This window comes from Eutrigla gurnardus (assembly GCF_963514095.1).
Source record: "Eutrigla gurnardus genome assembly, chromosome: 19".
Taxonomy (NCBI): Eukaryota; Metazoa; Chordata; class Actinopteri; order Perciformes; family Triglidae; genus Eutrigla; species Eutrigla gurnardus.
In genome coordinates, this window is record NC_139930.1 from 11,178,048 (window position 1) to 11,195,381 (window position 17,334).

At 40.9% G+C, this 17,334-nt stretch overlaps 1 protein-coding gene across 3 annotated transcripts in view; it reads right to left on the minus strand.

Annotated features, from left to right (window-relative positions):
* The window catches only part of rgs3a (regulator of G protein signaling 3a), a gene marked incomplete at its 5' end in the record, with an annotated part of 116,208 nt that overhangs the window by 62,244 nt on the left and 36,630 nt on the right, over positions 1-17,334 (minus strand). For 2 of the 3 annotated variants that reach the window (XM_084035788.1, XM_084035789.1), the window contains 8 exons: positions 2,725-2,768; positions 5,925-6,036; positions 9,883-9,960; positions 11,319-11,665; positions 12,432-12,471; positions 14,381-14,813; positions 15,567-15,672; positions 16,355-16,436. In XM_084035788.1, coding sequence (XP_083891914.1) covers positions 2,725-2,768; positions 5,925-6,036; positions 9,883-9,960; positions 11,319-11,665; positions 12,432-12,471; positions 14,381-14,813; positions 15,567-15,672; positions 16,355-16,436 — 1,242 coding nt within the window. Of the gene's footprint in view, positions 1-2,724; positions 2,769-5,924; positions 6,037-9,882; positions 9,961-10,166; positions 10,191-11,318; positions 11,666-12,431; positions 12,472-14,380; positions 14,814-15,566; positions 15,673-16,354; positions 16,437-17,334 lie in introns of those variants that run through there. The other variant, XM_084035790.1, reaches the window with a different exon arrangement.

Genomic DNA, 17,334 nt, shown 5'->3' on the forward strand with positions numbered 1-17,334 from the left:
TGATTCATAAGCTGCTAATGAGGTTATGCAGCATATTTCAAAGCAAGAAATCGTGTGACAATGTGTGTGTGTGTGTGTGTGTGTGCATGCAGCAGAGAGGTTGAGGTTTATATTGTTGCTCAGTGAGAAGATTATCCATATGAGCAGACATTCGTTGCCACACGAAATTGCAGACGCGGCGTCACAGTAGCTGGGTGGATAAGAACGAAAAAGTAAACAGCCCCTTCAGTCATCCAGTTTCTGGAAGCCAGGATAATACGAGCCAAATTCCACAGATTCACAATATATTTTTACCAAGCCAATCCAAAGGATGCCAATCCGGACATATTTTAATGGAGCCATCATCCCGTGTTTAATTTCCCTACCACCCCTTTCCACTAGGCTTGGGTTTCATGTGGATCTGGTCTCTAAGAACAACACATTTAAAGTAAGTAGCTCGTAAAAAAAGAGGTGTAAAGGAAAGCTGCAAATGTCTCTTTCTTATCTCATTATCAGTAGGGCTGGGTTTAAAAAATCTTAATCGATCTTAATTTGAAAGATACAATATCGATTCATAAAATCCTTACATCATTCTTTTAATATATGGCTTTTTCTCTGTCCTCTGTTAGTCTCGTGACCGGGCAACGGAATCGGTCCACGTGAGAGACGATGGACCAAAACATGACAGAAGCTGAAAACAGCGTCAGGCCTGAAGGCAGATGTCTGGAGGAGGAGAGCTGGACAAAAGAGCAGCCATATGCAAGATGTGCAAACTAGAGGTCTAAAATACCACAAATCTCTGAAACCATTTAAGCAGACGTCACCCAGAAACGCGTCCGAGCCCAAATCAAACCGCAGCAGAGAGGGCGATTTCAGTGAAGTTACCAAAAAAGAACTGAGGCTGTAGTGACGGTTGAATGTGACGGCTTCCCTCGACTTGTCAAACCATGCTATGTGTTAGCGACTCGCTAATGCATAATAGATGGATGTACTGTAGAGTTGACTTCTTGTGTGAGTCATGTTGAATAAGTGCATTGATGTAACTGCATTTTTTAAGTAATGTAATGCATTTTAATAATGCACCAGGTTAGACAGTTCCAGCTTTGTACTATGTGCAGCAGCATTAGTTCTGTGAAAATCTCTTTTTTGAAGCTGAGATATCTCAAAATGAATCAAATTTAATTGGGACCGACAATTGGAATCGATTCAGGATAATCAGTAGCGATACGCTGACCTAATTTTCAGGTTGTGGCCAAAGGTTGTGAATATAAATCAGGTTGCCACTCAGTTTGTTTTTGCCTTCTTGGCCGACAGAATGCAGAGATTAAGATATTCTGTCTAATTAGATTTAATAAGGGACTCAAATGGATTCACATTCAATAGTTCCATTCTGGATTATGGAATTGATAAAATGCTACTGACCCCCCACCCTCCTCTTCACCATGGTGCCACCCAGCTTGTTAGCACTTGAACCATGAATCTGCATGGCTAATGTTAGAATCTTTGCATCACACCTTTACACTCTGCCAGATGACATGTTTCACATCAGAATGAATGTGAGTGGAGACGATGGTGGTGAGGCCTTCAGACACAGAACATAGAGGAAAATGTTTGTTTTTTACATCGTCCACACATTAATAAAATAAGATTGGAAGAAGGTGTGAAGGTGAAGGTGGAAGAAAGAAGAGTAGAGGTGAAGAGGAAAACATAATTTATGGCAACATGTGAAGCGTGATGAAAGCTGAGGTTTTACTCCCTCTCTGCACACTTCTCCAGTTTTTAATACCAAACGCGATCTAATGGGCATGGAGGGCATCAGTGGAAAGGGAGGGGCAGCTGAAGAGACGGGCAGAGGACGAGCAGCTACCAGCACCTGAACAACACGCTCATTAACTGCAGCAGAGCTGCCAGGACGCAAGGCTGGAAAACAGCCAAAACCCCGTCTGTCAGATAACGACCACATCCACCTGCTGTTTGAGTGCAAGTGATTTCAATTTTAAAACTATTTTAAACACTATAATGACAGTGATGTAGACTCTTAATATTTTGGTAGATTTTGCGGTAGACATCTACATCTTTAAAGTAACAATATAATGTGAACTTGCCTTTTGCTTAGAACATTTTGCAGCCCACTAGAGTTCAGTTGTGGCTCTATATCTTTCATACAGCTGACACAAAGGCAATGTTAGTTTTTAAAGTGCCACGTCAGTTAGCCAGTTGCATCAAACCAATGAAATATTAATCATGATGGCTAATCTCTTTCATTTTGAAATATAAGCAGATCGAAGAAAGGATGATTACTTTTCATTTTCACTACAAACAGAAAATGTATATAGATGGATGCACCATATTTGAACACATTTATATTGTTTTATACTGAATATTACAATATCTTGGCCACATAGTTCAGTGTTTTACTTGTGCAAACATATTCCACAGCATTGTTTAAGATGATGATATCTGAATATATTTCTAAAACTAGATCAGAAATGTTAACAGATTGTGTTTCAGCACTTCTCTGTTGTGATTTTATATACGAACATATCAAAAACAAACACATGTTGTGTTTGTGTGACAGAGACGGGTCTGAGATGGACACACGGAGGAGAGACGTTTTCATTAAAGCTTGCTGCTAATCCTTGCATCTTCCCTTTAATGCAATTTCCAGGTTACAATTTGCTCCTCCGGACAAAATAGGCTGTTCACATTAGACCCTCAAACACACACACACAGCTTTCCTCTTACCTCAGTCATGTGAATAAGGTAGAATTTCAGTTCTTCTTCATAATCTGTAAAACAAAAACACAAAAGACTTTAATTAACTGTACTACACAACCATATTTCCTCTGTTTCGTTTTCACTCACTCCCTTTCTTGATCATAAAGTGGCGTCTTTCATTTCCTTTTAGGATTTTTGAAAAAAAAAAAAAAAAACTTTTATTGATGGAAGGCTTTTACTTTTGGTCCGCCTTATCGGCATCCACCCATAATTCACTGCAGTAGTGCTCTGCGAGACAGGCCTGTGGGCCGGGAGTCAAGATAAATGGTTTTAATCGAGTCGCCCCACCACACACCACACACACACACACACACACACACACACACACACACACACACACACACACACACACACACACACACACACACACATACAGACACAGACACACACACACACACACACACACACACACACACACACACACACACACACATACAGACACAGACACACACACACACACACACACACACACACACACACACACACACACACACACACACACAATATGTTGTGGTGATGTTTACTATGTCTAAGTGCACACATAAGCCAACATTTTCTGACTGACTGGCAACCCTGTCTGAACTATCCCACTGAGGAGTGGCTCGGCCCTGGGGTGAGATTTGAAAATGATTAAATATGTCCTAGAAAGACAGGCATCATCCATTCAAACCTGCATACCTCCTTCCCCCCTTCAATCTTACATTTGTAAAGAAGAGCATCTGCCTCTGTCCATGAAACTCCCCCTTTTTCAGTGTGTTAATTAGTTAGTGCACTGTAAAATGGTGCATGTTATGTGTTCCCGTAGGGTTTCACCATTCATGATAAGAAGCTGATTGAGAAAAAAAGTTGTCTGAGTCTTTAATAATATTCGGTGAATATATAATTTGGAACTGAGGTTTGATAGGGAAAAGCACACATGCAATTTAGTCATGATGTAAGTTAATATACAATAGTTTGTCATAAATGTACATACAACTGCAAGAATGAGCATTCAGATACTAACTAAACTTAATGAATTAGAAGAATAGTTCAGAACAAACTAGTTTTTACCCATTTTAATAAATGATTTAATTCAAATCAGACTTTTATATGTTTTAATCCGCATCACACATGCCACAGGCAGCTCTTTGTCAAGTCAATCTACTAATGCAGTTTCTTCTTATAACCAACAGCAGAGGTCACTGTTGGATATCTTTCGTGTGCTGTATGAGGGGTTTGTTGAAAAGACAACATTTACAGATTTGACTGACAAGCTGTAATCTCAAAGGTAAGTGGTTCCTGATAGCAGTGGCCTACTGGTACGTCATAGGTGTAGTAATTTCACTAATTTCCTGTCACTCAAATCCACTTCCTGTAGGACAACACCAAAAAAGGAGGAACAATCTTCTTTTGCATCTTGCACTGTATTCAATTAATTTATCTCCTAATTTAAAATTTTGTATCCACAGTTTTAACTGTTGTGCCATTTCCCTATAACTATGGCACAGCAGTTGACATAACATAACCCTGATAAGGTCATGTAGATGGTCTGGTGGATGACTTTGTTTAGTACGACGAATGTTTGAAATTGACACATGGTGATTTGCATTTTATGTGTGTTCAATACTACTCTCAATGTTTCCCACGCTCCTCAGCACGGTATCGGGGTGACAGGAACACAGGAACTTGCAATGTGTCATTTCATGCACGCTCACACACACACAAACATGAACACACACACACGCACACATCAAACACACCCTTGCTGAAACAAACACAATCCCCCGGCGCCTCTTTCCTGAGTGACGCTGCCGAAGCGAAATAACAATGACAGGCAGCAGCAGGATGGAGATGTGTGTGTGTGTGTGTGTGTGTGTGTGTGTGTGTGTGTGTGTGTGTGTGTGTGTGTGTGTGTGTGTGCGTGCATGCGTGTCCTCTCCTGAAACACACACAGATGTTCAAATGAATCCCCACCCTGGTGCTATCCAATTGTTGAGTGAAGGGTGGAGGTTAGAAGTGGCCCAGAGGAGAGCAGCCATGTCTGTGGGGAGGACAGAGCAGCTCGGGTCACTGTGTATCAGGGGGCTGGGTTTTGGATTCAGACACGCTAGTGCCGAAGTGTTCAGTGGAATTCTTCACCGGGTCGACTCAAAAGGGAATGTCTCCTTTCATATTTCTGCTGTACATCTGCGATTAGGCAAAAATAGTCTGACTTAGCAGATACGCTGAAAAGTCACATATACTAATAACGTAGAAATAAGAAGGAAAAATAACCTATAATGACAAAAACCTTCACTAAAGATATTTCAACTTGTATTAATTAATTAAAAGATTAACAGTAATGTGAAACACGGTTGAGTGGACAAATTAATTAATTGCAGTCTTATTTAAAGATCTGGTTGCATCCGTGGAATAACACGTTGTATGCTTCCGATTTGTAAAAAAACAAAACAAAACAAAAAACAGCTTTCCCATCCAAAATAAGGCTGAACACCACTCTGCCACTGGAGTCATTTTCTGGGGGGCAGGACAGACAATCTGCTCACAACAACATCCGTTTAACACCATCATTCTGCTAACTCAATCCCATTATCCCGACACTTCTACCCCACCGTTAAATCCTATTTACCGTCACTCAGCTTCACATCCTGCTCAGTATAATAATCAACTGACCTGACACACAGTATGACAGGCAGCTGGAGGAGAGAGATTCTACCCTTGCACAATTTTCAGCATTATGGGAGCAAGCGTACCCTCCCTCTCCCCTGGCCCTGGTCCCAAGCATGTCTCCACCCATCACTCTAAACACAGATATTTACAGTGAGCCCTATTTATTTGACTTGCTCGGGCTCTGTGCAGCCCTGATGGCCAAGCTATTCTCTCCATAACGCCAGAGGAGATGGTTGTTTACACCGAGGTGGAATAAAAAGACAAAGCAACAGGAACTTGGGCAGCCTTTTCATAAATATCCTCTGGTTAAGCTCAACTGAAAATATCACTGTACTCGTGGTTTAACACGGTAACAGATTGCTTGGAGATACAGTGTATTTACATAATGCACTTCCGGTCCATGACTTGTTCTCTTTGGACTTTTAATAAACGTGTTGATGTAGTGACATGAATTCACAATCACCTCGACATCTCAGGATAACAGCGTTTCACAGGGTTTTGGTGAGAGGTGTACATACCGTCCTGGAGCCTCAGCTGCCGGAGGAACAGAGGACTCTGAAGGACGTTACACCTGCCTGGCTCATCTTCTCTTGTCACCAGCATCAGGTCACTGTAGACAAACACTGTAACCTAGCAGAGGAGGAGAAACATTCTCAATTTCAGAATTCACTGTGACATGGTCTCACCAAGACTTCACACCTGCAAACCAGTGAGATGCACATACACCGCCTTGCACTCGGCAAGTCTCACCCATAAGCACAGCACAGGAAACACAGTTCACACTCACATACTCACATATACATCTGGCCACATCTTGTTTTTTAGCCTGCTGAGTGACATCAGTTTCACCCGCTATTAAAAAATGAACAAGCTGCCTGCACATGAATAAAAATTTAAATACTTATTTTTTATTGAAACTGCCATATTCTTGTATCACTGTTACATCAGCTTAACAGAAATGTCTGTAATACGAACCACTAGTGCAGGAAAATGTTTTAACATTAACAATATTGCTGTGAAACAGCATATCTAGTCCAATACTGTAATTTCAATACTTTAGGGTAGGGCTGTTGGAATGAACTTCAGGAATCGAATATAATTCGAATAGTAAAAAAATCTGTACTATTCGAATGCTGAAATTAGTAGCCTATTCATTTTTTTAAAATGTTTTTATTTTTTTAGAAACGTGTTTTCTAACATTATTAAATCTCGCCCTCCTCGCCTTGGCCTACCCGCACAAATAAATTAACAACAAATAAAACGGATGTTTTTGACACATGAAGTCTGATGAACAATAACGTTTTCTAAATCACAATCTCACTATCAGAAATAGCCGACGGCGGAGCACGCAGAGATAACACGGCGTGCACCAATAAATAGATGTTGAAGAAAAGAAGCAAAGCAGTTTATGTAAGTTTGTGCTCTCGTGCCACATAACGGTCATAAGGTGCTATTCATGTCGATGGCCACTGCTTCAAGACAATGCTTTTGCTTTGGTAGCTTCCTCTGAAGGGTGAGATAGCAGAGATGGCATCTCAGATGTAGCCAGTATGTGGTTACAGTGAGTGTGTGTGTGTGTGTGTGTGTGTGTGTGTGTAGGTTTGAGTGGGTGGAAGAGGATGCAAGTTAGAGTTAAGAACAAGGACAAAGCAAATGACAGTCAGCAGCAAAGAGCTATCATAGGGAGAAACAAATACTTGCATATTTCCATGCACACACGAATAAATACATACTGTTCAAATGTGCATGAAAGGCTGCACTAACACTTGGTGTTTGAAATCCCACCGTCTCTCAGTGATTTTCTCTATTTGAATATTCCAACAACCTTAAAACACCTTAAAATAGATACTTGTTAAAGCAACACTTTAACAAGTATCATTTAGAGTTTTTAGTGCCTTAAAATAATGTTTTCAAAATAGTTTCAGTGGTTCATCACCTCAAAACCGGGTCAACGGCACTTCCGCATTCGCATTGCAGCCCTCTATCGGCTGTAACCGCACTATGTAACTTTGTCTCGTCGGGTAGTGGTTTTGTAGTTCTAATGAGACTACGAATTTGACCTGCTTTACAGCAAGCGTTACAAAAGCCGGTAGGTGGAGGCTCTGTGTGGAGATCAGTGGGAGAACACCCGGCCAGTGCTTGGACGATACCTTGCAGCTAGGTAGTTTTTAAATTGGCGTCATGGCAGAGCCTGCAAAGAAAAGGTGGAGTATAATGTCCGATGAGGCGAAGAAAAGAAAACGGGAGCATGACAAAGAAAGAGCTCGAACGAGAGTGAATATCGGACGGCTCACACTCGTTGGCGAGAGCTGAAGGAGGCTACAAAATGCAAGACGGATACTGACTTGGCTTTGTTGCTGCTGGACTTGTAAATAATACCGGTAATCTTTTTTTTTCCAACAGTGTGCATCTGTGTACAATACATTGTTGATTATTTTATTGGCTCATGTTAGCTAAGACGTTAGCTATTGTGCTAATATATATGTAACTATCGCTATGGCTCATGCTAGCTAATCTTAGCTAAGGCGTTAGTTACTCTACCTTGTCACTGGACATCGTTCAAATCGTTCATCGTTTCCAAAGCCGGTTCTGCATACAAACAAATAACGTGCGTGCGACGGTAGGCTGCGATAGGCTAAATTATTTACGACGGCAGTAATGGACAATTCCGCTTCCAACCTGTAGGGGGACCGAAAAGGAAAACTTCTTAAGTGTTGCTTTAAGTGCTATAATTAACCGTGTTTGAGACTTTTAAGTATACCGGTCATGTGATACGTTAGTCAACTTGTCATGACATGACATAATATTTAAACATAATTACTTACTTACTTACATGTATCCTGTACTCAATATCTTGTTTTATCCAACCCTCTGTTGGATCGTAGCATACCTGCATATATTTTATTATTATGTGACTTAATCCGATTAAAACAGTTATGACCAAATGTCACTTTAGATTAAATCAAATGTGTGCAACACTGTGCTCATTATTTGTGTCTGGATATTATAACGAAAGTGGTACATAGTTGTGTGAACAATAATGCTTGTGTTGGCCTCGCAGGCAGACTTATGAAACTTGGGTGAGTAAAGAGTAAAAGCTGGAACAACACCGACGGATCATTAAAAACAGCCTGTATAAAGCAGTGGAGAGAAACTCCCTCCTGACAAACACTGGCTGTTAAATATTTGTTTTATGACTGACCCCAGAGAGGCCAGATTAGCTTCCATGCCAGCAGTCACTGCACTTCACTGCACCACACAGCAAAGATGATCAAATTATAGGACCGCAGCAAGCGCTTAATTGGGTAAAATAATCCCCTTTCCTACTTATTTTCTCTTTTTACAAACGTTTTTCTGTCAAAACATGAAACAAATTACCTGCGTCACTCATTTTTCTTTTAGGGAAAATGGACCTGAACGTAATGCAAATATTTGTCACGTTAATACCAGGAGATTAACGTGGCTGTTAAGTCATTTTAGAAATCAGAATCAGAATAATGTGACATTACCAGACCTGGTTCTGATGTAAAGTACTCATTAGTTTCTCTAAAGAACAACCTCAACATATTTAACCCTAAATTCACATTAAACATTATTTAACATTGCTTTGTTTGAAAGCTACAACATTAGAGTACTTGTTAAAGAATTAGCATGTTCATTTTAAATTTCCATTTGATACAAATGTATAGCATTTGTTCCACTTTCAGTATAGAGTGTGTGTGTGTGTGTGTGTGTGTGTGTGTGTGTGTGTGTGTGTGTGTGTGTGTGTGTGTGTGTGTGTGTGTGTGTGTAAGGTATAAATTGAGCTTAACATATTGTGAAAGGAGCATTAATATATACTGAAAGGGTTTCTTTTGATACATAAAACATCGTTTCTCACTCAGTCAGATCCTTGGCTCTCTCCTCTTTAATCAATTATTCATTTTCCTTGACTCACATGGGTCTGATAGTTCAGAGTAGTTACAAATTCTTGTAACATCTCCTCTCCCCATTCCCCCTCCTAAGAAGCTGCTCAATAATAAAATGTTCTCCCTTTCCATACTCATTTATAACTCTAAAACACACACCAGATTTGATTTAAGATGCACATCGGGGCAATGGGACGTCACTTCCAGTTTCCTGAATAAACAAACCCCGTAACTGGTTGTGACAAACCAACAAAATGTTTCCCACTGGTCTGTTTGTCTCCTGCAGAGGAGAGGAGAGGGCCTCGATCGCTCTGCATCAATCAGATTATAACGCTCCTCGAAAGAGGAATGAGAAAATAGCGCTTCTTCTCTCCTCAGATTCTATTTTCCAGATTTATAGTTATAGATCATATCCTGCATAGAATTGTGGATGTTCTTTGGTCAACATCTGACATTCACATACTCATGGTAACGTACTGAAATGACTACCCATGCATATTCTCACATCACACGCACAGACAAAGACACACACGCAAATGAACATCATTAATGCACTGATGCCTCTTACCTTGAGAGAGTGGTGCTTGCTCTCATGTAGTATCATCTCCTCAGATATGATGAGACTTCGGCTGCACAGGTCAAGAGGCTGAAACATATTACACAGACACATTAGGAAATAGTTGACATCTTTAACCAGATATGTTTCAATGACCATAAGCACACATTACTTCTATTATTACCCTTAACCTCATTGTCAAGATCATGAAAATATGCTCAGAGTTCGTCAGCATAGAAATGAAAAAATACAATGTTTTCTATAGATTAGTCAAATAAAACACAAGGTTGCAGTACCAAATCCATTTTGGCTCCAAAAATCCAGACGACCTGCTTAACAGTTAGCCTTCTTTCTACTGTGGGAAATTCAACTGAAAGGGCTTGTATGAAGACAGAAAGCGAGCCGTGACTGTGAGGCAATATGTGTGATCAGAGTATGACAAATTACTGAAAATGAACTAGTACGGCAACGTGGGTGGAGGGGACTTCCTCTAAAGCCCATGGTGGGCCAATTCACTGTGTACGTGTAACATCTGCATGCTGAACTGTGGTCAAGGGTGCACGTTTCTATATGAATTAACAGGAAGTATCAACACAGTGCCTGCAAGGTTTAAACTTAAAAGACCCCAAGATGCAAAGAATGTAATAAATCTTGCAGTAGGTGCAAATATCTTATAACTATATTATCTCACAATGGTCTTCTTTGGATAATTTAGCAATTTTCCACAAGATATTATTAAACTAACGATACTGAAAGTAAATATGCAGAAGTCAGGATTTTATTTTGACTAATGACTTCACATAACTTCTCTGTGCTTTCCCTCTTTAGAAATGTACATACAGTATTTTTCAATTATCATCCCTTTCACTTGATCAATGCAATTCATAATAGTCTTGTACTGTATCTAAAATATAAGTTGAATATAAGTTAATGAAATTAACCACACACAGACTGTTAAGTACTGTACCCTCAAGACAGGAAATCCAAAAGTGCTCAAACAGAAGGTCACTGTATTTGACGGCAAACCTCAAATGTCTATTTCCTTTTGACCCAAATGGGCCTGGGAAAACATATCTAGAATGATATTATTTTGGATTCCCCTGTTTCAGCATTTAAGTGTAAGCTTCATGGGGACAGTAGTGGTCTTAAATGCATACTGTAGCACTTAACCGCTAAAGTCCGGCCGACCTGTAGAAGTGTTTTTAGAGCATACTGATGATGTATCTTTTTAAGATTCACATGCTTATAATTCCAATCATCATGAGATTAGAAAAAGTAAAACAAAACAAAATAGTTGCTGAATGGCTTTTTTGCTGGATGAGAAGTTCAATACCACAATTATGTCTGAAGCTACAGCCAGAGGCCTTTTAGCTTAGCTTAGCATAAAACCTGGAAACAGGAGGAAACAGGAGGAAACAGCGACCCAGCGCTGCCTGAAATTGGCTTACCTGAACAAAGATGGGGAAGATGAGGATCTTGGGAGCCACTTTCACATATCCATAGTTGCCATGTGGGGTGTGTGAGCGGACAATGGTACAGTTCTGGTAATTGGCAAAGTTGGCATTCTGCTGTTGGTAGTTTTGTGCGCCGGCATTCGTGGAGGTGGACGCCGCCTTTGTCGTCTTGGAGTTGTTAGACCGCCGTAGGAAGCCAGTACGGCTGGAGAAACCCCCACCACCACCTCCTCCTCCTCCTCCTCCTCCTCCTCCTCCACCACCACCACTCAAACCTCCAGAAAAAGCACCCCCACCACCCTGGGGCTGCGAACCCTGCCGTGTGGGATATAACCTGGCAGCTGTGGAAGAAAGAGAAGATGGGGAAGCAGGTGAGCGTAAATACACAGATGACATATCATTTCGGGAGTGTCAGTAATCATTAAGCTCACAGAGATCTTAGATAGTCTGGTATTTTGGGTGCTTATTTGCTTTCCAACAGAGAGTTGGATGAGAACGTAGATACCACCGTCTTATCTGTATGTTAGTTTGAAGATGGAGCCAGGAGATGTTAAGCTTAGTTCAGCATAAAGACTGCAAACGGGGGTAGAAACATAGTTTGATAGCAACATTTTCAGCTCATAAATTAACATGCGTGTTCAGAGTGAGTCCAACGCTGGCTCACCATGAAACAAGCCCTCACCATGAGTGGCTCCAGCTGCTGTTTAGTAACAAGTGTTGCTAAAAACAAAACAAGTGTACCAAAGTTGAATAATTTGCTCAGGTTGTTTGCCTTATAGTCCTCCATTGCACAAGACAGAGGATATATTTGATATTTTAAGCTGTTATATTGGACAGATTCCAGAAAAACCTCAGTGAGCATCAAGTGTTTAGCGTTTGCTGTTTTTCTAAGGTCAATTTAATTGGAGACTATTTCAGGGCGCCAAGAGTTAAAATAATCATATTCTTCGAAAGTACAATAAACTGTAATGTGACCTCAAAAATTAGCTCAACATCAGGCTACATCCAGAAAAAAAAGTCATCTAAAGAAAGGCTTCCAGACCAAACAGAGTTCAATGTGGCCTTTAAAGAAAACGGTGTATGAGTATGAACATGTTCAGGTCTTACCTAATGTTCCCTGGTTGTCTTGGTAAACAGGCCTCAAGATCTGAAAGCAGAATAATATTAAGTTACATTACTATTAAATAGGCTGGTTTCAGGACAATGAAAACTGACATCTAACCTACGTCTAGAATGGAAAAAAGCCAGCAGACAAAATAAAACAATGACATAAGATACGGCATGTCATTGTTTTATTCCTAAACAGATCCTACAGCATATTGGCCCTAATACAATTCTGATCTTAACTTTCTATGACGTGATCTGGTTATCTGGACAAGAAGGTTTCTATCAGACCCAAATACTCTATATCCTTATTACAAATAAGGGGTCCTACACTTTCTTTCTTTTTTATTTATTCAAGGGAACAAGCTGGACATTATCATGTGAAGTTTCTTACATGACATTGAATTTAAAGGTCAGGAAGCAACTGAGCCCACTGGAGCTGTTCTGGACTCAGCGAGGCAGTGATGGTGTCACAACAAATAACGATCAACCCAGGGAGTTTAGATGGAAAGCTGCCACCACAACATATGATTTTTTTTTTTCCCATCCCAACACAATAGGTGAGTCAGAATGTCACAACATTTCTGCCAGCTTCTCAAGCTAAATATTTCTGTAAGTATGAGCTTTGTAATGTTTTTCTTTGTGATGAACGTCGTGATGAACGTCACCAACATGACCCATTTTCACAAGGTATATTTAGCCTGTGATGGTCACTGCAAAATCTCCTCACATCTCTGCCTCCCCTTTTGTTTGAGATAAAAGTGGTGGGGGTTGACCGGACCCCTCTACGCTGTTTTTCAGTGATTTCTCTGAATCTCCTGCTGCTCTTGCTTCTAAAAGACAATATCTCATCTTCTGTTTGGTACTTCTTACGACACACTTTGCACTGTAATAAGTGAACCCCGATCTCATTATTCACAGATGAAGATGGACACTACATGAGGCACACACAGACACACATGCACGACTCCAAATGATAGACTCACTAGCATCGGACACAGAGAACGAGATAAAGAAATATGGGAAATCAAATTAACTGTCAAGATGTGAGAGTAAAATGATTTAATTGGTTAGAAATGTTTTGGAGGCGACTATTTAGACTCAGTAAACTGAACCTAGATTGCAGTCAATAGAAGACAGAGACCACAGAGCAGGGAAAAGTGCCTTAAACACATCTTTAAATCGTTTGGTTCAACATGTTTGTAAGTAGTTAATGGGTTAGTATCATTTTGTTGTTAGCTGAGGAATTCAGTTCAGTCTTTTTGATTCAATGAATTTGCTTTATTTTGTTTTTATGATCAAAGCTTTTACCTCATATACATGACGTCACTGGATGGGAGAAAATAAGTACACGCTGTATAAAATGCCCTATACATGTCATACTTTGCATGTACGTGCACGTTATACTGAAACTGCATTTTGTCAAATGGACCAGCATCGGAATATGTGGATTTTCATCAAGTTCTTGTTTCGTTGAATTCATTCTTTCTAAAAAGGAACTATTTATTTTTTTGAAATAGTGAAGTATAATCCATGGCATGCAGATGATTTCTCTATTCTATGTGACATCTGTAGGATCAATTATGCCGGATACACAGGCACTGTGCTTAGTGTGTAGAATGTAATGAAAGATATATTGCCAAAGCTTCACATAGTACAGGCACACAATATATTATTAACAGCTGTATATTATATTGGATGTTACTGTCTGCTCTTGCTCGTCAGTCTATTACCCCGTATTTACATTACACTGACCTGTATGAAGTGCATTAAAAGCACAAATCAGTGAACCCCAACGACCCAGACATACTGTATACACAGTCCTTCTATCTATCGGCACCAGGGATGAAAGGTAAGGAGACATATCTAGGATGAGCCACCATATGACCATGGTGAGGATGGGGAGGACGAAGAAGATGATGAAGATGCAGTCCACCACCAGTCTGCGGTACCTGGCTTCCAGGGTTGATGGGGGCCAGGATGATGTAGTTGTCCCCGTTGGACGCCTTCACCCTGGTACCCTTCAGTGTGGCAGTGTGAGGGTGGTGGAGGTGCCGCGGCTTCCCGTCCAGCTCCTCGGCCGACCCTCCCTGGGCCCCCCACCCCATGGTCCCTACGCCGACGCCGCTGCTGTTTCCAGCCTCGGAGCCGTTGACCAGCAGCCTGCGGGTGGCGGTGGCGCGGTGGTGGGCTGGGAGGGGCGGCACAGCTGGGGGGATTTTGCTGGTTCCAACATCTGGTGCACGCCTGCGAGTGGGGGGGGATGGGGCGTCATAGTTTGAGGCGGACGGCTTGTAGGAGGGCCGATGGATGAGGCCCTCGAAACTAGGCTTAGCGGAAGGGCCCGTGCGCCACACCACCAGTATGATTTCATTGGTGCTGTTTCTACAATGAGAAAGAAAAAGAATGAGTGTAACTTCTAAGTATAACTGCAAAGCTTTCAGGTGTACATCTATAGAAATCACTTATGTAAACAATTTCAAGTAGAATTAAAAACATTGTAGAATATTGGAACATTTTAATAACCATATTGGTAATTAAATAAAAAGTACAGAGAAATTTATGTAAATCTACTATTAAAATGAACTGAATCATAAAACTATATCTGGGAAAAGGATGTCAAACATTTACAACATGACAATATAACTGAGATTATGTTGTTGACTGCTGATAATTCACTGACGTCACAACATCTGCTCGTACAGTAATTCACTGATTGTAACTGTTTATTCTCATTGGCTGGAGGCAATCTCAACCTTTGAAACGAACGGTCTTTATGCACTACAGGTCTTGTTCAGGCAGTCATACATATCAGATGGATGTAGGTCAATCATGACAGCTAAATTAACTCCTAAAACAAATCATCCCATCAGATAATCATTACAAATCACTGGTCCTGATTCCTGTGAAAAGGATTCTCCAACATTTTGGTGTTAGTCAGCCCCATACTTCTAATAATAATAATAATTCTTTAAATGTATATAGCGCTTTTCAATGACCCAAAGACGCTTACAAGGGACACAAAAGAAACAGGGTAGAGACATACAGGGGGGAGACGAGGGAAAGACAGTGAGACGTTAATGAGCGAGGTGATGGAGAGACCGGCTATGGGTAGGGGAGGTGTGTTGGGCTTATTACCTGATAGCGTGGGCTAAGTCCATACATTTCCACTGCTCCACAGGCTGGCCATTTAGCTGCAAGAGAGTGTCCAGCTGCTGCAGACCTGCCTGATCCGCTGGACCCCCTGCCAGAGTGAAGAGACAGAATGACTTTGGATCATTACACACTCTTAAGTGCCATCCCTGTTATCCAGGGCTATAGCTCCCTTATGTATTAAGCTTCTTCCTTCAGTATTGTAGCTATAGAATTGCAAATTACTTTACAAATGAAAAGAAATAAAGATAATCATCTGATATTAACACGCTGTGTTGTTTTCTGATGTGAAATCCAGTTCCTATTCATCTCTTACAGGGACAGTAATGATGTGATTCGCTGGAGATTCAGAGCAGCAGGGTGGACGCCTGCCTAGGCTCCCTATTAACTTCAACATCTGCTGACTGAGCCAACGCTCATGGTAATTCTCCCAGATGTGAAATATAAAGGTGACGGGAAAATGAGAAATTTAGGTCAATCCATGTGAAGCAACAGCAGCCTTTATAGTAATATAAGCCATTATATGAGCTGTTATATGTCATCTAACAGAGTGTAGACTCAAGATAAGTTCAGAAATCTACTGTTGGCAGTCCTGGCAGAATTACAATCCAATCTACTTTGGTAGAGCAACTTGAAAAACTTCCAAGTTGCGATGACGAATGCAGAGTCAAAATTAGAGAAAGATTGTTCCGTCTTCCGTCTCAAATTTTACAACATCTCTCTATTGGAAAGCTGGAGTTTCATTCGCACAGACAAATGCATGCAAAGCTTACCTGGGTCAACAGCCTGCACCCTCACAGGGGAATCTGAGCAGATGGTGAAGCCATATCCATCCTTTCCTCGAAGGATGGTCACCTGCAGAACACAGAAACACACAATCATATTATGATTGGAAGATAGGACCTCTCTCTCTCTCTCCCCCGACTACCTGAAGAACCAAAAGTAGCATGCTGGCAAAACACTCAACTTCCTTCCTACAAGATGATTAAGTAGATTCGTATTCTGCTTCCACTTCCGATTAAAACTGCCTTGACAGCAGTTTCCCGGTAAACCTAATTAGCTGCTTAAGAGGGAAAAACAACTCCAGGAGATGGAGGAAAGGCGTTCTTTGTCCAGCAGTTGGAGAATATACTGAATCTACAGACAGCCCATCACCTATTCATCTACCCTTTACTTTGTAATAGTGTTTTCTCATGGACACAATCATTATTGTGTGTGTGTGTGCAAAGATTCGTTCTGCTTCTGCTGCTCTAAGTGCAATGGATAATAACATACTGTTAATATTGAAAAGAGTAAATCTAGACTGTTTTAAACCTTAATGTGTTCATGTTACTGCCACTGAGATGAAGAATTCCTCTCACAAACTCAAAACAGCACAAATACATACAGAAAGAGAGAGACAATAGTGATGACCCTTTCCCATTGTCTCTCTTTCTCTTTGACCCTGCACTGCCAAACATTCAGTAGAGTACCTGCACCCGAAAGTCTGGGCCAAAGTCAACAAAGTTCCATCCAAAGCATCTCACTTTCCACCTCATCTGCAGACAACCAGCGGCCAAAAACACACACTCACACGCCATCACCCGACGCCTCTTTTCTCTCTCGTTCTCTAGCACATGTATATGAACCCATGAGCAAAATAAAGAGACTTCCATGAATATGGTGATTATTCAGGGGCCTCAAGCTTGTGATGACCCTAAAATGTCGGGTAGGATTGCGGTTTCTTATAGTCCAATGATTTTACGTGCCCTGT